Genomic DNA, 27,567 nt, shown 5'->3' with positions numbered 1-27,567 from the left:
AAAACTACAAGTCCCTGCATGTAATGAGGTAAAACCAGGGTGCGCTCAGCTTGAGTGAGAAAGCGACACCTACCCCTGCAGGATATATCTAGTATCCCGTCCTATATATTATAATGTCTGGTGGGAGATTGTTGGCTGATCCTGGGTTTTTTTAACTTTTCATCGAACACCTGCTACATCATGAGATTTGTGGTCACTGCATCTTCCAAGTGTGACATCAGCACTACAAAGACCGGAATGCAACATGGGTGGGAGGGGTGTGAAGCCTCAGGGTAGAGTCTAGGAATCTTATCTCTGTATAGTCTGAAAATCTGACTGGCTGTCAGGTCATCAGAATAGATTTGGAAAGCTTATCTGTAAAGAAAGCAGGAAATTCTTCCAGACACAAAGATGATCAAATGACGCTGGGTCACCAAGGACAGGCTCAGTCACTCCTGGTTTTACCTTCCACCTGTGTATCTATGAACATGTAGTTCCTGTTGTCTCTGAGAAAAGCAGGGACTACAAGTTCCAGCATGCACTGGGGGTAAATCCAGAACTGGCTCAGCATCTCTGGGTAACCCAGGGGGAGCTGGCTATCACTTACGGGGGGTGTTTTCTGCGACAGCTCCCGATTTAGTCTGTCTGTGAAGCCCTGCAGTAATGTGTTCCCACCAGTGACAATAACGCTGCCATAGAGGCCCTGAAAGCAAAAGAGAAATCAATTGTAACAATTGCATGCTGATCTTGGAACAGACACATGCACAGATACACAACGCCGTGCGCTTATAACACCCACAGGGATCTACAGCGCCATGTGCTTATAATACACAGAAACACAGTGCCGTGTGCTTATAATACGTGCAGGGATTCATAGTGCTGCAGACTTGTACCACCTGTGCCGAGCTCTTGCAACATGCAGGAATACACAGCATCAGACGCAATACAGCCCTGTGTGTTGTATTTATTTTTTGTTTCTTCTTGATTTGATTTTCCGCCATTCAGTTCAGGATATTGCGAGGGAGTACAAATGCAGATTTCTGCCTACACTGGAGAAAAGCAAAGTTGCTTACCTGTTAACAGGTGTTTTCCATGGACAGCAGAACAATCAGCCACAATCAGTATGGTTGATGTCAGCTGATGTTGCCGAGTTGGGCCTTTTCTCGCTCATAGCACAGAAAGTTTTTATTCCACTTTCTGAGCATGTGCGGAAGTTCCCGTGCTGGTGTCACCGCACGCCCTCTCCTCGGTCTGTTCCATAACTGAATTCAGCTTCCCTGGGAGGCAGGATGGACTCTGTGTCTGACTGTTCTGCTGTCCATGGAGAACACCTGCTACAGGTAAACAACTTTGCTTTCTCCATGGACAAACATCACAATTCAGCCATAATGCATGGGACTCCATAATTTAGGGTTGCAATCTCATATTTATTTATTATTATTTATTACATTTACTTATTAATCGCCTTACTGTTGTTAAAAACGCTCAAAGCAATGTGCACTAAAATACAGTATAAAACAAATATTTAAATCAATTAAAATAATATATTTCTTCAATTATTAGTCACTCATTAATCACCAATATTTCTAATAAGGCCTATTAATATCACCAGGGGTCTCCATACAAACTCTTTCCTCTTAAATATGACCCATACAAAATGCCCCTTATCAAAATCAACTAAAAACTGTAGACTTTATTTGCGGTTTGTCTATTGCAACCTATATTAGATTGGCAGGAAGTTGAAAAGTTTTAAATAAGATACTGTATAGCACAGATTTGTCTGAAAATACTGTCTGCAATTGCTTTGTCTGGTATATGTGTGGCTTGTTCTCCTGCTTTACAAATATCCTGATTGGATGCTGAGTTAAGATGCACTATTGTGGTGCCAACTTTTCATATGTGGTGAACCTTTATTGGCTGTATAATTATGATAACCACCTAGACAGAGTCTGTTTTCTAACTGATTTGCCTGTCTTATTTTTATCATAAAGATATAAAGAGTTTCTATTTTGCTTAGTCCTGTCTAAGGTAATACAAGAGTGCTCTTCTGCAATCCAGCGTATGCAGTTCTTGCTGTGTTAGTGTTGGGTAAGGTTTGGAGAAAAATGTTGGTAACGTTATGGTTTGGTGTAGATGGAATTGTGATGCTAGTTTTTTTTAGTAAGAACTTTGAATGAGTTCATAGCATCAATTTATTTTTAAATATCTGGGTGTACAGAGGATACATGATGAGTGCTTGCAGTTCGCTTACTCTATGTGCTAATGTTATAGCAATTTAAAATAGTTTTCCAAGTGTTTTCCATTGTAGCCATAATTAATAAGGTGTTCTGATTAATAACCGTAACACTACATTCTGGTCCCATTGTGTGGGTAGGGTACTTAATAGATGTTGTAAATTGTATAGACCTTTCATAAACTTTGCTGCTAATGGTTCTTGAGAGATAGACTGCCTCTTTTCACGCTGATGGTATGCTGCAATGGCACTTACATGTACTCTTATTGAGTTTGATCTCAATCCTGAGTTAACTAGAAATAATAAATAAATTATAGATGGAACAGAACATGAAGAAGGGGTCTGTTTCATGTTTTTGACACCAGTTTGAAAATCTCTTCCATTTACAATTATATATTTTTCTTGGAGCTGGTTTTCTTGCCACTAAAAGCCCTCTCTTTTGGTTTTTCCTTCATATAAGCCTTTAAGAAATCTGTCCATAAATTCTGGATGAAGGACTGGCATTCCGATTACGATGGCAGAGGCAGCATTGGCTTCCTGCTAGCAGTTCTATTTTCAGCTTCAATACTGAGGAAGACCCCAAGCTGCTATTTGATGAAGATTATTTATACTGACCATCTGCCCCAGTTTTGTTACTGAGCAATTGTCTTTTGGGCATTGATTCCACTTCAGTCTCTCTAGTCTCCAATGCAACAGTAATGTGCTGATGTCTTGGCACCGCCAACCCATCGGCACTGCAATGTTGCAATGTTGCTTTGACACCGATGTATCAACATTATGATGATACTTCAGCACCAGCTCATTGGCACCATGATGATGTTTTGATGCTGCTGTTTTGGCACCATAGGGTTTTCTTGGCACTACAGATGCAGAGTATTCTCTGCATCAAACCTTTTTTTCTGTTGAGGAGTCTGTTGAAGGTGAATGGTTGAATTACTTTTTGTTTTGAGATGAAGCCCTTCTCTGATTGGGCTCTGATGGGCAGGAAAGCTCATATTTGAGCTTCAGGTCATGAAAAGCTAGGGCCTTCAGGGACATTTTAACATGGGGCTAAAATTTTCCATATAATGGTCTGCTCTGAGACATCTGAGTCAAGTGTCTTTGCGTTTGGTAGTCCGTGGGCTTCCCCCTCAAACTACCACACTTGCCTCTCGGGCCAAGTCTCGCTCGACATTACCCAATGCCGCTGATGCTCTTCTCGGGCCATCTCTAGATGTACGCCTTTCATATCACTTCAAGGACCCAAGCCAAGAGAGGCCCCTGTGGCGCCCTTGGTGACTTCATACCGGTAGGCCTATATAAGTCCCTCCTGTTCATCTGATTCTTGCCTTGACAACAGGTCTTCCTGCTGTTTAGTAGTGCGAGTTGCTTCAGCGTTCTTAGTCTTCAGTTCCTGTGATCTTAGTTTTCAGTTCTCCAGATCCAGCATCCTGGATTCAGCATTCAGTTCTTCAGTTATCTTCATCTCCTCGCTACCTGCCTGCTCTTATCCTTGTCTTCCTGCCCTGCCTATCTGTCCCTCCATCTCTTTGGTTGGATACCTGGTGTTGACCATGGCCTGACTTCTGGATTCTCTTGACTGCTGCCTGCCATAGACCACTGCCTGTTCCTGGTTACTTCTGACCACCGCCCACCACCGTGTGCTACCGGACTCTACTGATCTATGTCCATTCTGACCCAATGACCCTGATGGATCTCTCCTCCATTAGCAGAGGCCCCCAACTGCTGGCCCCGGCACCCAAAGGCTCAACCTGAGGGGAACGTAGGCTGGTAAAGGTGAAGCTCCAGTTGGGCCTCTGCCTCTTCCGGGTCTGCCTGTCAATGGTGGGGACCTGCAGGGCCCCTTCCTGAAGATTGCGTCAACTTCACCATGGCTCAAGGATCCACGAATCCAACAGATTGTCAAGGCCATGGATCCAGCGGACTTGACATCCCTGCAGGCCATTCCGGGTCTTACCCATAAACTTCAAGATAAACAGAAAATATTGGAGATCCTGGCGACTACCATAGACTGGCTATCCACACAACTGGACACACTCTCTACTGTGGCAGTCCCATCGCCTCCTGTACCAGTGCCGCTACTGCCCATAGCCACCAATCATCCCATACCTCAGCTACATACGCCGGAGACCTCAAGTGATGCAGAACTTTTTGAATTGGTGCTGCATGCACTTTGCCCTGCAAGCACCATTATTTCCTGATGACTTGACCAAGACAACTTATATTCTTTCGCTGTTGGATGGAGCAGCTCTAGCATGGTCCTCCCCCCTCTGGGAGCACGCAGATCCTTTGCTACATAACCTGCAGCAACTCACAGACCAGTTCAAGAGAGTCTTTGAGGATCCATCTCTCCTTCATCAACAGGGCTCCCACCTAAGACTTGCTGGCCCTGGCACCTAAAGGCTCAACCCGAGGGGAACATGGACTGGTAAAGGCGAAGCTCCAGTTGGGCTTTGCCTCATCTTGGTCCACCTGCTGTCAGTGGGGACCTGCAGGTTGTGTCAACTCCACTTTGGCCTGAGGGTCCACGAATCCAACAGTTGTGTAGTTCTAAAATTGAAATTTTATGCCTACATTTCTCACATGCCTTGAAAGGACTTTTTCCTTTATTCTCCGTCTTGTTAGACATTTTTAAAATTGATTTTTTGGGGGGTTTTTGTGGTGTTGCATTAAAGAGAGGTTTCATCTGACTATTTGCAAAGTGAACAAAAACGGACTGAGGAGGTGTCTGGTGACGCCAGCATGAGAACTTCTGCACATGCTCAGAAAGTGGAATTAAAATTTTGAGCTATGAGAAAGAAAAGGCCTGATTCTCATTGGCTCCTTTGGAAGATGTCACCCATACTGTGTGGCTGAATTGTGATGCCTGTCCATGAATTTAAAAAAAGCAGCTATATTGGGAAGGGGAAGATTATTTTTAGGATCCAAAGATCCTGGGTTATCTTCTGGAGACCCACATTCAGCTCCCTAAACCCAGTGACTGAATCAAATCCTGGAGAATAGCCAGGTATGCAGGATAGAGTAAGGAGTGAAGGAAGTGGTGTAGTGGGTTGTGCTAGGACCCCTGACAGCTGGAATTTAGGGCAGAGGAAAGGGATCTAAGAGGGGTAAAGGAGGAAAAGTCTGAGACAAAGGGGTGTGCAGACTTGTGGAGAGAATAGTAGTTAGAGAGGTGGGAGCAGAAGGCCAACCTGGGAGAAGAGAGAGAGCAAAAGGAGGGAGAAGAGGCAGAGGGAAGTCTGAGCATGTGAATAAATGACAGTGGCCACTTAGCTACTCACCGGTCTGATGTCAATATCACACATGCCAATACTGGTGGTCACCACATGACCCACCCCAAGCATCGTGTTGCCTGACAGGCCCTGCAAGATACGAAGAGCACGGACTTTAAGATTTGTCTTATTTGGATGCAAGATGGAGCAGTACATGTGTGCTAACAGGTTCCTGCTACAAAATCCAAGGACAAATTTGATGTCCTAGCCTTGAGGGCCCCTTTTGAACATGGAATCCTGCCCATTGAGGATCCTCAGTGGTGGAGCAGAGAGAGAGAGAGAGAGAGCCCAGAACAGGGATAGGAGATGCTCAGTGGTGGGGGAGAGAAGGAGGACAGCCTGGAATGGGTACAGAGGATCCTTCATGGTAAGGGGAGAGAGAGAGGTAAAATCTGGAAAAAGCACAGGAGATCTTCAGTAGTGGGGGAGTGAGAAGTAAAGCCTGGGGTGGGCAAAGGAGATCCTCGATGGTGGGGGGAGTGAGGGATGAAGTCTGGGACAGGCTTAGGAGAGCCTCAGTGGGGAATTTATTTATTTATTTAAACAAATTTATATACCGTTTTCCAGTAAGGCTTACTGACCAAAACGGTTTACAGCAGTAAATAACCTTAACAGTTAAAAGGTTAAAAATTAATACTAAATAAAACTTAAAACAGTAAAATAGGTATGAATAAAAATACAACATTTTAGGTAATCAATAAAAATAATGATGACTAAACAGAGAATGGCCAATTACATTAAAAATTTTTAAAGTAAGAATAAGTAAAGTAATATAATATAATACAAACTTATTTAGTCTTATTTACTTAGCTAAGATGTTTCTAAATCTTTAAAAGCCTCTTGAAAGAAATAGGTTTTTAAAGCCTTCTTAAATTCCTTCCGGCTGCTTATTAGCCTAAGCGAGTCAGGCAATGCATTCCACAGAAAGGGAGGTGGAAAGCCTGGGATGGGCACAGAGGGTCCTCAGCAGGAGGGGAAGTGCAGAACAAAGCTGGAGATCAAGCAGGCTCTGCAGGGTTGCAGGAGATAGGTAGAATGGGGAGGAGACTGGGTGGTCTGGAGGTGTTAATCAATATTTAATAAATACATGACAACTTTCAACAGAGTAAGAAATTTAGGTGATTTGGTGGGCATACATGCATCCATAAATACAAATATACAAAAAGAGGTATTAGTATCTATTTTATTACAAATACATCTCAAATTCTCTTCAAATTTATGCCACAAATTGGTGGCAACAACTGTTCGATCAGCAAGGTGATATTCAAGTGGAATACCTGCAGGGTATATAAATACTGGCATCCCTATCTCGGGGGATACCAGAAGGCTCCATGCCATCAGAGACAGGCTGATCCAGTCTGAGTTTTGCCCCGTTGCATTCTTGGACTCAGCGTTCTGATTGTCTCACTGAGCTTGCTTGCCACAGCTCCTTTACATACAATGGGACAAAACTCGGACGAAACAGCCTGTTTGGATGACCCAGAACGAAGCTGCAAACTCCAGCCTCTGGCCCTCCTGCCTCTCACATCTCCCCTCTTTGCCATGGATAATTACTCTTCCCCCCCCCCCCCCCTTTCACATTCACTTGAATCTCTTTCCAATCCTCCCAAGCATTTTCCCCTGCATATTTTTTTGACCTAGCAGTTTTCTTCTCTTGAGCTTCCAGATCAGTCACAACCAGGGGCTAGGATCTGGGTGACATAAACCTTCATTCGCAACTGTTTTAGGATTTTTTGCCCCATTTTATAATCCCCCAGCATACTTTGTCTGGTCCTCATAGCCATGGTCCTTGCAACCCTGCAATCACGAGCCCTAAATCTGGACACTAGGTATCACCCTTGAGTGATAACCCTTTCCTCCCCATTTTGGTTTGCTGTGAATGCTGCCTCTGCAGCAATCCCAGCCCTGGCTGGTGCAGGGAGTGGAAGACCTGACTCAGCCACCGATTTGAGGACCTTCCACATAGCAGTGCACAATACTGCCACTGAGCAACTGGCCTGCCACACATTTTTTGTTTGTGTGTCCTCAATCTCTTTTTGTCAACGTGCTCTGACAAGAAATGCAATTGCAAAGCTTTGGCAAAACCCAAAGACATGCTGTCAACAGCTTTGCGAGTTCCCTGCGCTCTCCCATCTAATTTTTTTTTTTTTTTTAACACTCATTCTTTTCTGGATCAGCTCTTTCAGGTCAGTACCTTGACGTTGGAGGGGTCAAACAGTCCCTCTGGGATACGCAGCCTCTCTGCCCCGTAATCCGTGTTGTACCCATTTGGCATCTCATAATGAACTGTAGGCATCTGTGCTGCCACCCTGTTAAGAAAGACATTTAGAGTTTAATGCCCACCGGGCAACCCGCTAGTTCTTACACACAGAGACCCGTGAAACCCAAATCTTACTACTGCCACCCGAAACTCAGCTCAGTGTGCAGCTGCTTCCCTAAAACATGTTCTGGCCTCAATTTCTACAAAATTCCAGACCCACGAGAATGACAATTTCCCCCCTCTCACAGAAATAAAATATTTGGGCTGGCTCTAGGGATGTGTGTTGGGAGAGGGGAGGCAAGAGGGGGCATATTTGGCTCCATCTTGTGGAGATTTGCTCCTCTATGGTTATTCTTTGCACACCTCTGAATTCAGAAATATCTTGTCCCATATGTGCAATCATTATCATACATAAAGATATCTAAATTCCATGTTATATAGTAACTTGATTTTACAATTTTTATAGACATCTCTCTATAGCAGGGCTTCTCAATCCAGTCCTCGGGACACACGCAGTCAGATTTGTAAATCTTGCACATATTCATTGTAGATATCTAGAGAACCCGACTGGCTGGATGTGTCTCGAGGACTGGGTTGAGAACCACTGGGATATAGAAATGCAAAACCGAAAGCTGCCTGTTATATTTTCTTGTTAAATTATGAAACCCATTCAACAATAAACACTACAGCTTTATCCTTGAACTCTTTCAATTAAGTCTTTGAAGTTGAATTTGGCAACATCAACTATTCTAAATTTATTGTGGATGGTGATGGCGAAAGGTGAGGCTTCCCAAACCGATCCTGGTGACCCCACAGCATATCTACACCATAAATATGCACGAGACAAATTTTTAATTTTATCTCATGAATATTCACTGTGCATACCCTGAAAACCAGACTGACTGTGGGGGTCACCAGGACCGGATTGGGGAGCCCTGATGTAGAATGCAAGGCAGGAGGGTCAAGAGGATTTTTGATTTTCAAAACCACTTACCTGATTATATTGGCCTTCTCAAATATTGCCCATCCTTCATAGGGCTAAAAATTCATGTGCAGCATCTGGAAAGCATGAGCTGTAAGCTGCGCTAAAAAAGGGATCGTCTTTAGGGCAGGGTTAGGTCAGGGAGGAAAGGAACGCAGGGCACCTGATATTGCCAGAAAGCTAGGTGCTGCGTTCCACCTCCCTCCCCTCCACCGCTCGTGCCCAGAGCAGGGACAAAGCGTGCAGCTGCTTTCAGCGCACATCCTTTACTCTTGCTCGCTTTGTGGAACGTCCATGTGCTAAACGTGGCCGCCTGTTTTTACGGGCTTGTTTGAAAATGTGCTCCCAGTACCTGGCAAGCTGTAAATATTATTACATAGTGAATGATGGCAAATAATGGCCCATCTAGTCTACCCAAGTAGCGAGTGTAAGTGCATCTATCCAAAGTCGATCAAATTCCCACTCTACAACCCAATCTCCTCCCCGATGTGTGTCCTTTAGGGCTGTAACTGCCGCCCAGTGCTGCACTGCCATTAGAAATCCTCTCCGCTTATCCCATGCATTCTGTTAATGTTTTTGTTTTCAACTCCTCCTCTGAGAGGGCGTTCCAGAAATCTACCACCCTTTCCATGAAAAAGTATTTTCTGGCGTTGTTCCCTGGTCTGCCCCTTTGGAATTTCACAAACCTGACCCCCTTAGCTCTGCAGTTTACTTTCCATTCTAAAAAAAAAAAAAAGAAAAATGGAGGTGCAAATTCCCCATGCTGCCAGCAGGTGGCAGAGTAAAAGCTGCAAGGATCAGCTTTTGAAAGGGAAAATTTCCAGCCCACAGATATTTTTTTTTACCTGCAGGATTTCCGCTCAGTTTCAAAAAGGGAACAGGCATTATGCCTGCTTCCCCTCTGGAAACTGCTACAGCTATTAAGTACCTGAAGACGTTTGCTTCTGCATTTTCCGTGGTTAGAATATTTCTCTCTCTCTCTCTATATATATATATATATATTATCAATCATAAATGAAAATCCACATGAAGCACTAATGCAACATATTAAATCAATAAAAAAAATTATTACAATTCTAACACATATCATAAAAACATGTTAACAAAATGTGTAAATACATTCTACACAAAAATAATTTATGAATGAACTCTAATGCTGAAAATGTTCTGTGCATGCCTGCAAGGAGCTAGACCCAAGATACTGCGTTCAATCCATCCTTACAAAATTACTGGATATTTAAGTACATTGTAATGGTCTGTTTTCACAGTGGAAAAAGATAAACAGTGGAGTGCCTCAGGGATTTTTACTTGGACCAGTGCTTTTTAATATATTTATAAATGATCTGGAAAGGGATACGACAAGTGAGGTGATCAGATTTGCAGACGACACAAAATTATGCAGAGTAGATAAATCTCAAGCAGATAAATTGCAGAAGGGCCTTTGTGAGACTGGAAATCGTCCGCTCAGTGTGCAGCCACCAGAATTGCACACAGTACTCTAGGTGTGGTCTCACCATGGAGCGATACAGAGGCATTCTGTTCTCCGTTTTATTCACCATTCCCTTCCTAATAGTTCCTAAACTTCTGTTTTGTTTTTTGGGTTTTTTTACCGCAACACACTGAGCCGACAATTTCAATGTATGAAGCTTAGAGCTTTTCCCTGGGTGGTAACTCCTAATATGGAACTTATTAGGTTTTTTTTTTCCCTATTTTCTTCAGAAGGATCCTTTTAATTTTTGAAAGAAGTTTTTATTGGGCTAAAATAGCTTCTTTCACTTCCCCTCTTAACCATGCTGGTAATCATTTGACCCTCTTTCCACCTTTCATAATGTGTGGCTACATCTGGACTGCTCTTCTAAGATGGTATTTTTAAACAATGTCCATGTCTGTTGAGAAGCAGAAAATACTTTCCTTTACTACATTTTTTTTAGACTTCTCTTTGCCTTACGGGGGATCCATGCTTTCTTTACTTACTGCTCATCATACGGAGAATCAGAAACCTGCAGCACTGAGGCCTGGAAATCTTGTATCACCTCCTGCCACAGAAACAAAACATTGCCAGAGGGATTTGAAAATAGAAATACAAGTACTTTCATAAACGAGACAAAAAACAAAACAAAACACAGTGGTGTATCGTTAAGTGTTGCCCCATTTATCAAAAAAAAAAAAAAAACTAACCCAAAAGGGTGGAGGAGCCATCTTTAACACAGAAATACAAAATCTGATGGTAAGGACTGCAAGGCCCTCCCAGCCTCTGTCCAACTTGCATCCTGGTGCAGTGTCACAGACATTGCTACTAGGGATATACAAGCTAAGTATTGCTTTGGTATAAGGGTGTTTGGGCTCACGTTGCACACTCTGGATTCGGGCATATTCCAAGGTCTAAATACAGTGGTGGTTATTTTATTTGCATATATAAAAAAAGCGTCCAATAAATATATAAAAGTGGACCTCACAGATATACAGCTTATAAGAAAATGATTATAGCTGATATAGTGTCGTCCTACAAACATAGACTGTATGAGTTTATTGATATATTTGGCTTTATTTTCTATGAATTAAATGACCAGAAACTCCAATTGCTTTTGTTAATCGGCAGTGTCCCAGACCCCAGCCGATCTCTAGCTTTCCCCCCTTCATGTGTCTTCGCAACTAGGAAGAACTCTGAACCTATCCCAGGCTTTGTTCCTGATTTTTTTGGGAGACCATTTCATGCCGCTGGCAACCTTTCTGGGAAGAAAGATTTTCTGATCCTGCTCCCGAGTTCCTGCACCCTCTTCCCCCAGGGCCTCCTACTGTCCTAGAGCACTCTTTCCTACATAAGAATAGAAAATGTGCCATGATGGGACAAACCAAGGTCCATCGAGCCCAGCATGCTGTGTCCCACGGTGGCCAGACCAATGTCAAAAGTGCCCATAAAGCACATCTAATTCCTGTCATTAGCTTTCTTTAATCTTCCAGGCTAATGATGTGTTTTGGGCTTTTCCAAACCTTTTTTTTAAACCTTGGTACGCGAGACGCCTTGATCACATCCTCTGGCAACAGATTCCACAGCTTGGTAGTGCACTGAGTGATAAACAACTTTTTACGATTTGCTTTGAATCTGCTGGTGATTGCTTTCCTGGAGCTTCCTCTTGCTTTTAATATTATGTGAAAGGGTAAATAGCTGTCCTTTATCGACCCGTTCTACCCCACTTATGTTTTTGTAAACTTTTATCGTGTCCCCTTCTCGGCTGTCTCTTTTCCAAGCTGAACACCCCTAGCCTGTGTAGCCTCCCATCATAGGGGAGTCATTCCATCCCCTTTATCATTTTTCTTGCCCTCCTCTGCCCTTTTTCTAGTACAGCTATGTCTTTCTTGAGATGGGGGTAACCAGAACTGAAAACGGTTTCCTTCCTGTGCATTATTTATCTCTTTCCCCTCCATCACCCCTGCCACTTCTCTCCTCTAGAGTACACATATTTAGGTCCCTGAGCCCCATTTCATAGGCTTTTTAAGCAGACCCTGTACAATTTTGATTGCCTGTCTCTGAACCATTATCTTTATTTTATTATTTACTTATAAACATTTTATATTCTGCTTTTTTTCCCCCAAGAGAATGGTCTCAAAGCTGATTGCAATCAGCTTAAGTTAGACTCACAGATACATTGGTAGTGGAATACATTATGGTGTCGTGTGCAATCAGTTTTGCATAAAATGTCCCAGCTTATTGGATCTTAATACTCCATTAACTAACAGGCTGGGAAAAAGGCTTGGGTGATCAGCCAAGCTTTTTGATTTTTTTTCCAGAACGTGTAGCGTGGTTCAAGGCAAAGGGGTAGTGGTGCCTCATTCCAGATTTTAGGTGCACAGCAGCTGAAAGCCTACAGTCTTCTGCATTTCAATTTTGCCAATAACAGAAGGGGGGAAGATAGAATGGCCTTTTGTGATGAACAGAGATCTCTGGAGGGTTTAGAAGAAGCAAGAAGAAGGGAGACATGCTCTTGGAGTCAGTCTAGTCAGACATTTGAAGATAAAGCAGAGGGTTTTTAATTTTATCCTGGTTTCTACTGGAAACCAGTACAATTTGTGAAGGATGGGGCTGATGTAGTCGGTTGCTTTGGTCCCTACCAGAATTGTGACCACGGTGTTTTGCAGGTGTTTCAGGCATGTCAAACTGTACTGAGAGATGCCATTTAGTAGTGAATTACAGCAGTTAGTTTGACTGGTGATTAGTGCATGAATTACGATAGCCAGGTTGTGCCGATGGAGGAAGTTGCATAGTTGTCAAATTTGACAAAGATACATGAAGGACAGACATGAGCTTCCACTGAGAGATTTTGTATGAGTTGAACCCTGAGGCTTCATCCTGATTCTTTGGGCTGGAGAGATGATCCTAACAGATAAGGTAGAGATAACAGGGGATGACCTCAGCAACTTAGCCAGAGGAGTTTGGCTCTGGAGAGGTAAAGTTATTGAGACTGACAATAGGATCAAGCCTCTTCTAGATTAATGCAAAGTTGAATATCATCTGCAAATAGGCGGCATTCGATGTTGAAGAACTGTATAAGGTCACAGATTGGACGAATATAGATATTGAAGAGAATCAGGGAGAGAACAGAATCCAGTGGCACTGCACAAGTAAGAGAATCAGGGAGAGAACAGAATCCAGTGGCACTGCACAAGTACTTTTTTTTTTTTTTTTGGAGAAGGTGGGTTAGCCCATGGGTCAGATTGTGGTCTGTTGAATAGAAAAGATTCAAAACATTTGAGGGCATTGCCCCCAATGTCAATGTTTCCTAAGTGTTGAAGCAGGAGATTGTGAATGAATATGTCAAAGGCTGCAGAAAACTAATAATACTAGGATTGAGTCATCCCCTTAGACTGTGCATTTAGATGAATATTATTGGTGACGGCAAAAAGGATGGATTAATTTCCATGGCCTTTCCTGAAGCCGGACTGGGAAGAGTGTAGGATGTTGTCGTCTTTGAGAAAATCTAGGAGTTTGAAGTAAACCACTTTATCTACTTGTTTGGAAAGAAAGCTGCGACAGTAGTCAATTACTTTAGGATCAGAGCCTGGTTTCTTCAGAATAGATTTAATTTCTTCCTTTTGAAGTGAATTAGATAAGGAATCGAGATAAGATTACAATTTTGGTGGATAGCCAAGAGGCTGGGACTTGTTTTAGGTTGCAGGTGAATCTAGGGGGAATTGGATCTAACGGGCTTGTAGAATGGTTGATTCTTTGGAGGATCTTCTCTATTTATTGTGAAGTGATGGTTCTGAAGTCAGACTGAGTGGTAATCTTGTAAGGGAAGAAGGGGTGATTTGGTCAATTGGAGTGGGATGAGGAGCATCAAAGGAAAGTTACATAACCTGGATTTTACCCATGAAAAGTTTTGCAGAGTTTTCTGCTATGTGGTCTCCTGTGGTGGTAGCAGTGGCTTGTGAATCTGGTTTGGAAAGCTTCTGTACTAGTTCAAATAATTTACTTGGACGGTTCATCAATAATTCTAGTTGCTTTGAGATGAGCTCTTTTTTGGCCTGTCAAATGGCTACTTTATATTTTTTTTTGCATGTTCTTTGCAGCTGCGGAGGTGGGTGTCTATTTTGTGTTTCTGCGAAGCTCGTTCAAGTTGACGAGACTGAGGTGGAGATGGCTCTCGTGGATCCAAGGGAAGCTCCTTACGGATTTACAGCTCCCAGAATTAGACAATACTCCAGGTGAGGTCTCACCAATGACTTTTTTCCTACTACTGTCTATGGAGCCTAGCATCATTTTGGCTACTTTGAGGACATTAAATATGATTAGCCGGTATTCTCTTTCCTAGTTAGTGTACATCAGTTTCCCTACAACTCTCCCATTGTGTACTACTATCTTGGATTTCTGCATCCCCACATGTATGCATGGCAGTTGTTTTTGCATTGGATTAGCTTCCAAGAACTTGCCCACCCTTCATACTTTCTTTGACTATTCCTTATTCGCCTCAGGGGCATCTTCTCTGTTGCATTTGCAGTGCCATCTGCAGAAAAGTCCAATTTTCCCCGCTAACCCCTACACAGATATTACTCACATGATATTAAACAGAACCAGCCCCAGAACAGATCCCTGAAGCAGTCTACTAACCCTCCCCTTCTCCTTGGAGGGAACTCCATTTACCATCACCCTCTATCACTTATCGGTTTCCAGTCAGTCCACCAGCTTGGGGCCTTTCCCTAGACTGCTCAGTTTATTTATGAGCCTCCTGTGTGGGATAGTTTCAAAATATTTGCTGAAATCCATCCAGCACCAACCACCTATCCAATTCTCCATTCACCCAACCAAAGACACTGATCAGATTTGACATGGTCTCCCCTCTGTTAAAAACAAGCTGCCTTGGTTTGCGTGAAACTCCTTTGGAGTCTTTAAAGCATCAAGCCCTGATGAGAATACTTTTTTTTCCCCAAACAAAATCATTTACATGAGCATTTTTGTGGTGTCTCTGGCTTTACTTCCAGTTTGATCTGATGTTTTAAAAAGGTTGACTGTAAAACACGTGCAAGGAGGTGTGCATTTCTGTCCCAGGACATTTTATTTCATACCCTAACTTCCTCCTAAGCAAAGCATGTTTTTTAGACTCTTGTTGCATAGTCCAGGTTTTCTTTTGAGCTGTTTATTTACATACACGTATTGCCCGCCACATTACCAGTTTTACAGGATGGGTTTCTATTTGGCTATTTCACTTCCAATACGAAGCCTGTATTCCAGAAAAATACAGCCCTCGCACAAAGACGTAACCCCCCCTGTGTGTGACAGGACATCTCACCTCGCGTGACTTAAAATTCAACGCCCTCCGATCCAGGGCATGGCATCGCGTAACCAGCAGACGTGATTGCGATTTGTAAAGTTGGCAGCGTGGACAGTGTGAGGGGCAATGCTTAACAGCGCTCTTATGATCAAGGATGGGGCCGAAGAGGAAGATTTATCTGCAGAGTTATAGCTTTCGGTATTTTACCTTTTCGAGCGTGAACTGATTAAGCTCGTAATAAAACCTGCAATGGATAAAATCGCTTTGCAATGCGAGTCTTAAAATGCTCCTAGGAATGCATTAAAAGCAGCCTAATCAAGGTATTTTCAATAAAACTGGCAACTTTTTTTTTACCTTGTTCTACAGATGGGGATTTCCCTGCAATAACATCCAATGAATGCATGCCGAAGGTGAATAGATGCTGAAAGCTAATGACCTGGTTTTAAATATTAAGAAAACTACTAATTTTGCGGATTGGTAAACATTCTCACTCAGCTAGTCTCGACCATCCGACATATGAGAATTATCAAATCTAATAGTGTTTGAAGCAAAGAACTTGGGAGTCATTATTGATTCCGGATTAACTCTGAACGACCAATGTTAGGAAAGCAGCACAACCCGCTTTTTATAAGCTGCAAATGCTGTGTCCTCTAAAGAACTTGCTCCCTTTTGAATCTTTTAGGACAGTTTTGTCATCTGGTTAAATTAAAAAATTGCAGTAACTTGCATTTATAGGTCTGCCACAAAATCTCATTAGAGCGATATGTTACAAAATGCTTCAGCTTGCTTATTAATGGATATTCCCGTGCATACTCACATTACTCCTACACTAATCAAGCTCCCAATAAGATGGTGAGTAAAATTCAGATTACTAGTAATAATTCATAAACCTAGTTCTTTAAGATTGCCCCCTTGAGTTTTGCACGTCCAAGGAGCAAACTTGTTGACAATCCCTTCGTTAAAGAGCTTTGGGCTTGCCTCTACGCAAGCTCGGGACCAGTACTTTGGAAAGGTTTGCCAGCAGAATAGTGTGAGGAAATAGATATTAAAAGTTTTTAGAAAAAAAAAATTAAAGCAGTTTATTATGCAGAGGCATTTTCTTAATTTTATTGTTTTTACTGTTTTATATGTCTTCTATTATGAATGTTGAGTTTGTAATCCACCCCGTACATGATATGGAGGTGGAATATGAATATGATTAAATAAATAAAACACCTACCTGGTCAAGATTTTGCATGAATAAATAATCGTATTTACTTTTTATGTTTTTGGTTTGTCCATTCTCACCGAGTGCCGGAGGAGTTTTTGCTGATTTGCATTTGAACAGACCAGAACATGGATGTGACAAAACCTCTGTGCGACAGCCCAAAGGGGCGCTGCTTTCCCATGTGGATTGAAAAAGGAGGAGGATCTTGCTGTCTTTTCCCTGCAAAGCACATTGGTCCGGCAGTTTCCTTCTCCTAGCTCTGGGCTTCCAGCTCAAACAGAACTGGCGCCATCAGACTTCGTTCACAACTCACTAGAGGGGTTTTTTTCCCCCCCCCCCCTCCATCTCATTTTGACCGCCTCCCCTTTAGCCCGGCCCTCGTGGTGAGCGTCGTCCGGCTGAAAGGAACAGACCACGGCTCCCGTAGGGAACTGGTACAAGCGCACATCTGAACTGGCCGGTACGCAATAATCCCCTCAGCCGGCCCACGGAAAAGAAGCTCGCCGACCTCCTGGATGGTAAAGTAATGCGGCTGCCGAAGGTCCATTCAACCGGTCCCCCTCCTTTAGGAGGGATCTCTGTTTATGGGACGGGAACAGCGCCTCGGGCAGAAAGGGTTCCCCTGGATGGTAGGCCCTGTTCTCACTTACATTACACATGTAATGGTGCCAGGACTTGCAGACCTGGGGCAGTTTCTCCTTCTTCTTCCAGTTCGGAGGGGCCCCTTCTCGGACAGCTTCCTGGGCAGACAAGCCAAAAAAGCACAATCATGTCACACAGGCTGCTTCTTTTGCTCCACCAGAGTCGTCGTGCAAGTTAAAAGACCCACCGACTGTCAGAGCCTTTAACTAAACAAACTTCATTATCTCTCCACCACAACATTCAGCTCCTGTACAGGGAAGACAGCTTAGGAAAATTGTCTAAGTCAATTAAAATGATAGTGCTGGACAAAATTACAATTGGTTATACTGAGGCAGTGACAGTCTGGGACTGGAACTGAGGCACAGGAGATAGTGACTCATCCCAAGGTCACACACAGAAAGTTGGTGACAGAGCCAGGGATTAGAACTCAGGCACAGGAGGATAAAGTGGGTCACCCTGAGCTCACACAGTGTGTTAGAATCTGATCCTGTTCCCAAGCCTAGACCCACCAGGCACGCCACAAAAACCGCTAAAGCGTGTCTGCATCCAATAGACCGGAACAAGCCCTGCAAGAGTTGAGCAACGACCTGCTTTATGGATGCAAACAGGACGTTATGGGGCTGGACCGGGCCAGACCAAACATCAAAGAATGGTCAAGAGCTGGAAACAAGGGCAAAGTGAAGAGGAAAGCTGAGCAAAGGTAGGACGGGTGCATCATAGCTGCCGACCTTCAAATGGAAGACGGGACCTGATGCTGAGAGCCCCCTGAGAGGATGATCAGGGGAGGTGTGTCTGCTGCAACCCTATCCGACACTATTCCAGCCCAGGCGGGTTCCCTCGGTACCTTGGCCGCGATCATGTATGGAGGGACGATCTCGGTGTTCATCTCCTGGAAGAGCTCACGACATTGCATGGAAATGAAGTCGCCAGCCAGGGGAGACTTCACGATGCCTGGGATAAAACAAAGCAAAATAAAAATCTGTCAAGCCGGAAGGAAAACGAGAGTCACAGAAAAAAAAAAAAAAAACTTACAACAAAAAAAGCAAAAACACAGACACACAAAAAAAAAAACCCTAGCAAAAAGAAAAGAGAAAACATACCCAAAACAGCAAAAGGGGGAAAAGCAAATCAGCCACCAAATAAAAGCTGAAAACAAGGGCAAACTTTGCCTCTGAATATTTAAAATAGAATGCATGATAAATAGTCATTTTTATTTTCTCAAAGCTTTCTTTCAGCTTTTGGGACTGTATGTTCCGTTATTACAAGCTTTGTCCTGCACGGTTACTTCCTTCTGCTGTTTGGTTTTGAATGCTTGGGGGGAAAATAAGAGCAGTTGTCTGTATTTGCTACAATGTTCATTTGTAATGTTGTTTAATACAAAGAATTTTTAAAAATCTGAAAACAAAAATAAACAGGAAAAAAAAGAGGGGCCCCAAATTGGCAAAATTCCCTCCAGATGCAGAAAAAGTGAAAACAGCAACATTCTTTGCGTCCCCCCACAAAAAATAAAAATAACAGAAATACAAAAATAGAGCAAACCTCCCAGAAAAACCAAACCAATCCTTCCCACGCAGCCTCCCCCTCCAAAAAACAAACAAACAGAAAACAAAGCAACATAAAAAGGAGACTAGAAAAAGAATAAAGCAAAACAACAGAAGTACACCAGTTTAGAAATGGTTAATGGTGCAGTCCAGGGACTGGCATACATCCGGGTTCAATTTCTAGCTCAGGTCATCTGCATAGGAGCAACTTTTCAAAATAATTGGGGGTGCCAAACTCAATAGAAAATGATCCCTCCCCGGATACAGTGAAGGAGCTGACACAATATTTGAGCTGCTCAAGTACCCAACAGAGCTGGCACCTATGGTCTTCAGCTTCCTAGGCTGGCCGGGGCTGGAGATGCTGCAGAGGTAGCGCTCACAGCCCCCGGTGGGGGAGTCAAAGTCATTAGGGGAGGGCGACCCCTAGTAGACAGATTTAGGGGGAAGCTCTGTTGTGTTGGGTCCTGGAGGGTGGTTGAAAATAAAGACTCCTGGTACTCAGTGCCAGCCCTGGTATCAAAGGTGCCGGAGGAAACGGCCACTTGTGTTGCTGAGGTTTCCACAGCCCCTTCTCTTTTCTGCAGGCAGCTCAGTGTGGGTTCAGCGCTGATCCGCTGCTGAAAGTCATAGAAATGGCGGGGCAAGGGGACACTTTTCAGCCATTCCTGGCTTTGGATCTCACCTGCCGAATGCGTCAGGATGAGGGAGGCGTCACAAAAACCAGGACTACCCTAAAGTCTCCCCTCTCGGAACTAGATCTGTTTAGGTGCTCTCATGAGATGGACTAGCCCAGGACACCCCCGAACTTGTCCTTTTGATCTCGCAACCATTCACGTTTTCATGATATCCACAATGAGCAAACATGAGAGAAATTTACATTATTTAATACGCAAAAGTACACAAATTATGCAAATGTGCCACAGAATTTTTTTTTTACCTCTTGAAGCAGATTCTACCCCCAAACTGCCGCAGAAAACTTAAGGGATCTGGTTATACTGCTGGAATTATATCCCCAAGTGTATGACAGGGGGAGGAGGGAAGAAAACCAGGACTGGGTCTGCCTGTCCCTATGGCATGGAGTCTCTTGGCCACCCAAATCTGGAGCACACATATACCCACAGTGGTTTAAGAGGAAGCTAATTTGTACAGTTTGGTTATCCTGAAAACCAAAGCTGTCTGTCTCCCTGGTGGAATAGAGCTGATAACCCCCACCCTAGGCACACGCCGTCCATACAGACGCACCACACCTACCTTGCTGCAGGACGTAGCCGTCGTGCACCGGGATGGCTGTGGTGTGGGTGGCTCCGCTATCCAGCACCAGCCCAGTCGAGCGTCCATTTGCAAAGCTCAAGAGAAGGGGGTTAAGGAATAAAAGTCCCTTGCATTCCCCTGGAACTTTTTTTTTGCCACTTCTTCCTTAAGGGCCCTCTCTCCTTACTCTCCCCTCCCCCCCCTCCCCCCCTCGGTAAGTCCCTCCTTCTTACTCTTTTCCTTCTAGCTCTCATCAGAGCTAGGCCAGGCCCTGCCAGGCCTGTTTCTCCCCTCTGTCCCCATCCTGCTCTCATTGGGAATCCCACACCTTCAAGGTCTCTCTCCCTAGTCAGTCCCCTTCCCGCTTTCATCAGGGATTTCCCCCACAAGGCATTTCTTTTTAATCTTTCCTACCTGGCTTGCATCATAATTCCTTCTTGGGTGGATGAAAGGGACAGAGTTGTCAACCAGCCGGTATTTGATCAGCCTGCTTGCTCGGTTTTGATGAAGGGGAAGGCCAGTGATGGTGTTCTGCTGATTGACTATCGACTTCCACAAACTGCTGCTTCTTATGCCTTGTGGACCTATTATTTTCCAAAATGCCCTCTCCCCTCCACCATGGACCTTTTCTTCTTAAAGCAGGGGCCAGTCCAAAGCCTGACTGTGGTGGCAGCCTCAGCAGTGACACAGTGTGAAGGTTCCTGGGCCAGGGAATGAGCCCGCGCAGGCTCTGCTGCCGGGCCCTGTGGTGGCCCTGCTGCGTCCTGGCTTCTGTGCGGGAGGTGGGGGGGCTCGGTAGCAGGGGAGCACGCTCTGGCTCAGCCCTGTGCCCAAGTATCTTCAGAGCATGTCCCCGCTGTCACCTCTGCCATGGCTGGGCTTTGGAATGGCCCCTGCTTTAAGAAGAAAAGGTCTGTGGGGGAGGGGAGGATGTGAAGAGGAGAAAGTCCAGTGCGAGTGGGGTATTTGTGATGGTGGAGGAGAGAGAAAGTTGAGGTGAGGTGAGGGGGGGGGGGGGGGAAGAGGAATGGCTGGCCTTTTTTTTTCTTTCTTTCTTCAAAGTTGTTAATCCCAGGGAGAGAGCGTGGAAGGATACGCCGTGAGCACAGCTGTCTTACAGAGGAAGAACGCTGCTATGTTATAATGCTCAAACATCAGCTCTGTCAGCTTCTCCCGCTTGGCCCTCGTGTTCCACTGTTAAAAAAAAAAAAAAAATGGGGTTGGGGTGGAGGAAGAAGGTAAATGTTAGGGTTATAGCTGAGAAAAGATCTGTACTAATTTGCTAAGATTCATTTTGATTTTTTTTTTTTAAAGATGTCCTCGGGGATGGAATGAGGAGTAGCAGGATGGAGAGTGTATCTGTGGATTGGAGGGGCGTTAAGAGCGGTAGGATGGGAAAGGGGAGGAAGGATCTGTATCTGGGAGAGGAAGGAAGGGGAGGCAGGATGAGAAGGAGGGTCTGTAGCTGACATAGATGAGTGAGGGGCAGCAAGATGGGGAAGGGAGAGTATGTTGAGTTCTGGAACAGGGAGGTACAGAGGCAGAAGGACAGGGAGAGTGGGTTGGTACCTGGGACAGGGAGGGAGTCAGGAATAGCAGGATGGGAAAAAGAGGATCTACACCTGGAGAAGGAGTAGGATTGGGAAGGAGGGTCTGTATCTAGGACAGGGAGGTAATGAAGAACAGCAGGATGGGGAGGGACAGTCTATATCTGGGACGTGGAGGGAGTGAGAAGCAGTGGGACAGGGTTGGAAGGTTTGCATCTGGGACAGGGAGGAGTAGAGGGGCAGCAGGATGAGAAAGGAGGGTCTGTATCTGGATCAGACAATGGATTTTGGAAGTAGCAGCTCTTTTTTTTTTATTGCGTTTTTGGTTTCCTCTTGCTCCTTTGGGCTTTCTGCTCAATCAAAACTGGCCTCTGTTGAGCTATGGCGCCATGAGGTGTAATTTGCACCTGGGAGATCCCCTATTGTGTGGCTCCCTCATCTAGCCCAGCCATGACAGTGATGGTCCTTGGCTAGGGCCACAATCCAGAGCTCCCTATGGAATCTAGTGTACATGTACCCTAAGTCCAGCCATTATGTGTCACTGTTGAGTAACAGCCGAGACTCCCTCCTCCAAGAGCTATGAGCACTGCTGCCACGCCATCCCCAATGAGTAGAATGAAGTCTCAGCAATTGCACCCAAATATTCCACATGGCAGCAACTGTTATTGAGCTGGTGGACTGGCCCTAGAGGCAGTCTTATATATTTGTTAATGTTTGTGGCATATTTTGTGCAACGGTAATTGTTGCCTCAATGACCAGGGATCAACATTTCCCTTGACGTTCTTCTTTACATGTCACAGGTAGATCCCATGAGCAGCAGTGATTTGATGACAGTGACCAGGGTCAGTATGATAGCGAAGAAGCTAAAGAGCTTTCCCGCCTTCATCTCCCTTCTGCACCTCCAATACTAGATATGTCTCTGGTTCAAAAAGATGCATGGGTGGGAGTCCTTTCCCTGAACTAGCAATTCATTGGGCAAAATAATTAAGTGTCTTTCCATTGAGGCAAGAGACAAAGCCCTCCTCTACCCATAACCCTTTTCTTTGCCAGACGAGACCTCTACTGGGAACTGTGGTCAAAAGAAATCCAATTGGAAAAGGGATTTTCTATTCATCACGATGATCAAGAGCCATTGTTCGGAAGCCCTTGTACTAGTTATGAGCTCTCCCAATGGAAAAGGGCAAAAGCCGTTAAGACAAGAGCTCTCCCATTGGATGAACCAGCTGAGCACTTTTTATCCACATGACTGGAACCATCCTACTGATTCGTATTGGTGCAATCTACCAAGCACCTTTTCAGTTGGTTGTAGTATGTATGTATGTTTTCGACTCCCAGCTCTGCGCATTCTGGGATATGTAGTCCTGCATTTTGCCATGATAAAACAAGGATGACAAATCTCTGAAAATTTAGGAGTGGAAGCTAAATACCCAAGGCTTCATTCAAGTATCCTGATTGAGGAGGTCTGCTTGACGGAGAAAGTGGTCAAGAAGCCTCCCATTGAGCTATGAGGATTCCAGTTGAACAAGCCAATCTGTGCACTAGAATAAATGTCTCATTGAACAAAAGTCCTTCTCTAGCCCTACAAAGTCAAGAGGTCTTCCGATGGAAAAAAAAGTTACTTCTGAACTAGATAATGGACATCAGATATTCTATTGGACAAGAGCCTTCCCAGCTGAACAAAATGGACACAGAGTACAAACACGGGGAAAGGGAGAGGTACATACCGGGGCCTCGGACATCAGCACAGGATGTAAGTTCGGCTCAGACTTGATGTGTTTGCTGTATGTGTGGTCCAGGATGGCCTGGAAACAATCCCAGTCTTCAACTGTGCAACCCCGTGAGAAAGAAAGAGGAAAAGCAGGGGAGAGGGAGAGAGGTAAAAAAACAGAGCAGAAAGGAAGAGCAAGGTATGAGTTTAATTGAAAGGAGAGGGTTTGAAAAAAAAAAAAGAAAAAAGAAGGTTTGTGGTTGGTGGTGTTAGGGAATAGAGCAGTGAGTGAGGCTCTACAGGAAAAGGATGGTAGAAGCATGCAGACAGACAAGATGACAGCATGGAGACAGGCCCTATACCCAAGACAGAGGGTGACAAAGTGGAAAAGACCCCATACTTGAGAAAGTGACAGCGCGGAGGCAGGCCCTATTCCCAAGAGAGGGTGACATCATGGAAATAGACTCAGTTCCTAAGAATGTGGGTGAAAGCATGGAGCGCAACCATGTAGTTGAGACAGAGGGCAAGAGCATTAAGGCAGACTCTATACCTGACAGGGTGACAACGAGAAGATAAATCCTATACTGGAGAGAGAGAGAGGGTGACAGCATGGAAATAGACCTTATGTTTGACAGAGAAAGACAGGGTGACAGCAAGCTCAAAGATCCTACAATTAAAAGAGAGTAATAGCATGCTGACAGATCATGTACCCAAGAGAAAGAGGGTGACAGCATGGAGAGTGGCCCTGTTCTTGAAGAGAGCATCTTTTCAGACTGCAAGATGCAGCATTAAGGAGTCTCTCCCAAAGATCCCAGCAGCAAAGACCTAGAAGACTTTGTGTGCAGCGCATGAAACCAAAGCAAAGATAAAAATATAAAATAAAAAATGGGGCTACACTGAAGCCCTTTAGGTAACTTCTGTCCCAGTAACCCAATTCTATCAGGAGAGAAACTGAGACAGATAAGGTAGGAGGTGGTGGTGCAGGGCTTACTCATGCCATTCTTCAGCGGCGAGATGACCTCCGTGTTCTCTCGGGGGACATGGAGAGAGTTGGTGTCAATGTAGTATGTCTTGCCAGCCTTCTTCTCTTTCTCCCCATCAATTTCCATTGCAGATTCATCATGGACCAGGAGCCCAACCGTGGTTGGGAAATCGGCCTGAAAAAACGCAGACATTTTATAAAAAAAACCCACCAACTGGATTCTCTAAGAATCACGATTGCTTATGTAGGCCCAGCTTCAGAATTAGCCAAAAATTAGCCTTTGTGGGTGGAAATTTTATGGATCCCTTCTTCAGAACTTCATCTGAAGAGGGAACCTCGGTGGTCTCCTGAAATCACATTCAACATTCTCGTTGGATGATTCTTAGGTTGGGACTAGTAAAAAGAAATTGCAACCTAAAAAGAGTCCAGGACCGATTATAGCTATCAAATCCCTGTGCTACCAAAGTGCAGAGACATAAGCGAAGGGCATGGCACAAGGGGATCTGGGGGTTGCAACTCCCAGCTCAACTTTGACAGGCTGATCCAGTCTGGGTTTCGCCTAACAAAGGCAGGACTTCAGGTCCACAGAGGCAATGAGGATAAAGCGAGGACTCATTCAGCTTGTCAGGCCAGGTGGCAACCCTAAAGATATTCCGATGCATTTACCTAAATGGGCCTTGTGCCTCGCAACCCTCGCAGGGGTGCACGTCAAAGTCCTTCAGAACATGCCCTGTTATGTAGCATTACACACATCGAACAGAGACATTTACAGAAGAAAGCTACGAGTACCAATTAGTCTATTTCTAAAGCATCTGGTGGCCATCTTCCATTTGGGCAACTCTGCCCCTGCCCCCATGTGATTTTATGGGGGAGAAAGCGAAAAAATACATTAAGAAAACAAAAATAAAACACCCATTCTTGAAAAACATAATTAATAACTACTTCCTCTGCCAAAGTAGTACATTAATAAACCCCTGTAAAACATTTTGGTATATGATTAATGAGATGAAAGTGCATATTATTCAGAAACAATATATTCTAATTAAACAATGTCTTAATAGGTTTGACTTATGCACACTGGGTGACCAACAGACTCCATGTTTTTTCAGAGTAGGCTGATCCAGTCCTGGTTTTATCCTTGGTACATACCTTTGACAGTGAAATCAGAGATACAAGGGAATCAAAACACTTATTGTAGGGTTACAAGAGGACTCCAGGACTAGGTCACGGGGAGGAGGTGGGGTGGGGATGATCCTAGCTTTACTCCCATCTCTTCTAAGAAAATCTGGATCTATTTTAATCACCAAACAATTGATCCTAGAGAATACACCTATATTTTTTAAGGAAGTCTGGAATTACTGTTCTAAAGATGCAATTGTGGCTAAACCTGACCTGTTGCCTCCTGTCCTATATGGCAGCTGTAGAGAAATTATCCATCAGGCCCCCAGTGCAAATTTTCATTTTGGGCTCCCTAACACAAATACACCCCCCTTTCCACTCTGCTCTCAACCCTGGCTACTTTCTCTTGCCAAGGGCACTGCACCCAGTGCTCTCACCTCTCTTTCTCCTTCCACCCTCCCCTGTTCAGTGCTGACACTTAACTCGGTCCTCCCCTTTCCCCCAGCCAGTGCTCTCACCCCTCTCCCACACTACTCGGTGCTCTCATGTCACACTGCCCTCCTAGTCCTACCCAGAGTCTTCCTTTCCCCATGCTTTTACCCTTGCCCCCCGGCCCTTAACCCTTGCTGTTTCCTGGCTGCAGACCATTAAACCAGGAGTAAGAAGCAGCCCTCCCAGGCTCCTCCTCCTGCAGCTGATTGGCTCACTTTGCTCCCAAGACCCAACCAGCTGCTCCCCTCTCCTGCCGGAGGAAGAAGGGGGTGGGATGGGGAGAAAGGGGGCCACGTGCCAGATGGCCTTTACGGTGGGGTCCTAATCCAGCTGCACTGGCTGCCTCTGCCCCTGCCTAACGGTTATGGCACAGGGCCATCTGGTCACCCTAGTTTTATGTTGTGATCTCTTTCCGCCTCTAGGCATGGATGCATGGGGATGGTAATGCATGTATGATAAATACAGACAAAGCTCGGTACCTTGGGGCAGTCTTCTCCTGCGTAGCCGGTCCGTATAGAGAAGGAGCCAATGTCAAAGACGAGTGCACCCACCTCATCTAGCGGGAGGGAGAGAAATTAAATCTTAGGGCTAGGCTACAATTCTCTTGGAGTGGGGGAGAAGGTAATGCATTCACCTTTCTAATGCAACTGTGTACTACCGTAGCAGGAGGCACTGCAGGGCAGGAGTGAGGTGCACTGGCAGAGCTGTGGGCACGCCTCATTACTGGAATAGCAGGAGGTGAGCGAGCTGGAACTGTTAATGGGGAACAAGGCGCATAGGCAAAGGGATGGTTTCAAAGCTTTATCCATTAATCAATAAAGGATCTCAAAGGCAAATTCCTTTATCGGAAACAAATTGGAATCAGACAGACAGTCACTTCTTCCTGATACTCATTGGACAACCTTATGGAGTAACGTTAGCAAAATATCAATCTCTATCTGTCAGCTTGACACACAGTATGAAAGTAGGTTTCAGATTTATCTTACTCCATCCTTTAGGAATAAAATTTGGTCAGAGACACAAGATACCTCCTGGAGCGGTTGTTAATCAAAGAGTATTTACCAGCTTATTTGGTGGGAATGCCCTAACATTCAGTTATTTTGGCATGATATATATATATATATATATATATATATATATATATGTCCTAACATCCAGCTTCTTATTAATTATATGTTGCTACTTATGGGGGAGAGTGACAGGCCTAGTACTGTTATCCCTCACAAAAAAAAGGATTTGGCTAGTTTCTTGTTACTGATGGCCAGACTCTCAAGTGGAAGCATAAGGACACTCTTTATCTCTCTGACTGGCATGCTAAGATATGGCAAATTCTGTTCAATAACTTTTATTGGATTTACAATTTTACGAATCAAGATACCTTGACGTGAAAAAAAAAAAAGGTGAACATAATATAACAGCACATTAAAAGTACACTGCCAAAAGAATTACAAAAAAAGAAAATAATTCACCCATTTAGGCCGCATGAAGGGCGACTATTCTAGGAAATACCAAGATAATATCTAGTCTAAACCCAAACTCGACTCTGTGGTACTCAATTTAAAGAGCCTTTGTTCTCAAGACTCCA

General features: G+C 44.4%; 1 protein-coding gene across 1 annotated transcript in view; it reads right to left on the bottom strand.

Moving 5' to 3' along the window:
- The window catches only part of ACTL6B (actin like 6B), a 43,821-nt gene that overhangs the window by 9,249 nt on the left and 7,005 nt on the right, over window positions 1-27,567 (bottom strand). The window contains exons 2-12 of the mRNA XM_029581687.1: window positions 26,462-26,538; window positions 24,381-24,546; window positions 23,406-23,506; window positions 21,231-21,328; window positions 20,135-20,229; window positions 18,187-18,293; window positions 17,351-17,440; window positions 10,701-10,762; window positions 7,679-7,793; window positions 5,494-5,574; window positions 587-682 (exon numbers count right to left, since the gene is read on the bottom strand). Coding sequence (XP_029437547.1) covers window positions 587-682; window positions 5,494-5,574; window positions 7,679-7,793; window positions 10,701-10,762; window positions 17,351-17,440; window positions 18,187-18,293; window positions 20,135-20,229; window positions 21,231-21,328; window positions 23,406-23,506; window positions 24,381-24,546; window positions 26,462-26,538 — 1,088 coding nt within the window. The remainder of the gene's footprint in view (window positions 1-586; window positions 683-5,493; window positions 5,575-7,678; window positions 7,794-10,700; window positions 10,763-17,350; window positions 17,441-18,186; window positions 18,294-20,134; window positions 20,230-21,230; window positions 21,329-23,405; window positions 23,507-24,380; window positions 24,547-26,461; window positions 26,539-27,567) is intronic.

Source organism: Rhinatrema bivittatum, chromosome 16, assembly GCF_901001135.1.
Source record: "Rhinatrema bivittatum chromosome 16, aRhiBiv1.1, whole genome shotgun sequence".
Lineage (NCBI taxonomy): Eukaryota > Metazoa > Chordata > Amphibia > Gymnophiona > Rhinatrematidae > Rhinatrema > Rhinatrema bivittatum.
This window is presented reverse-complemented; position numbering and strand designations above follow the sequence as displayed.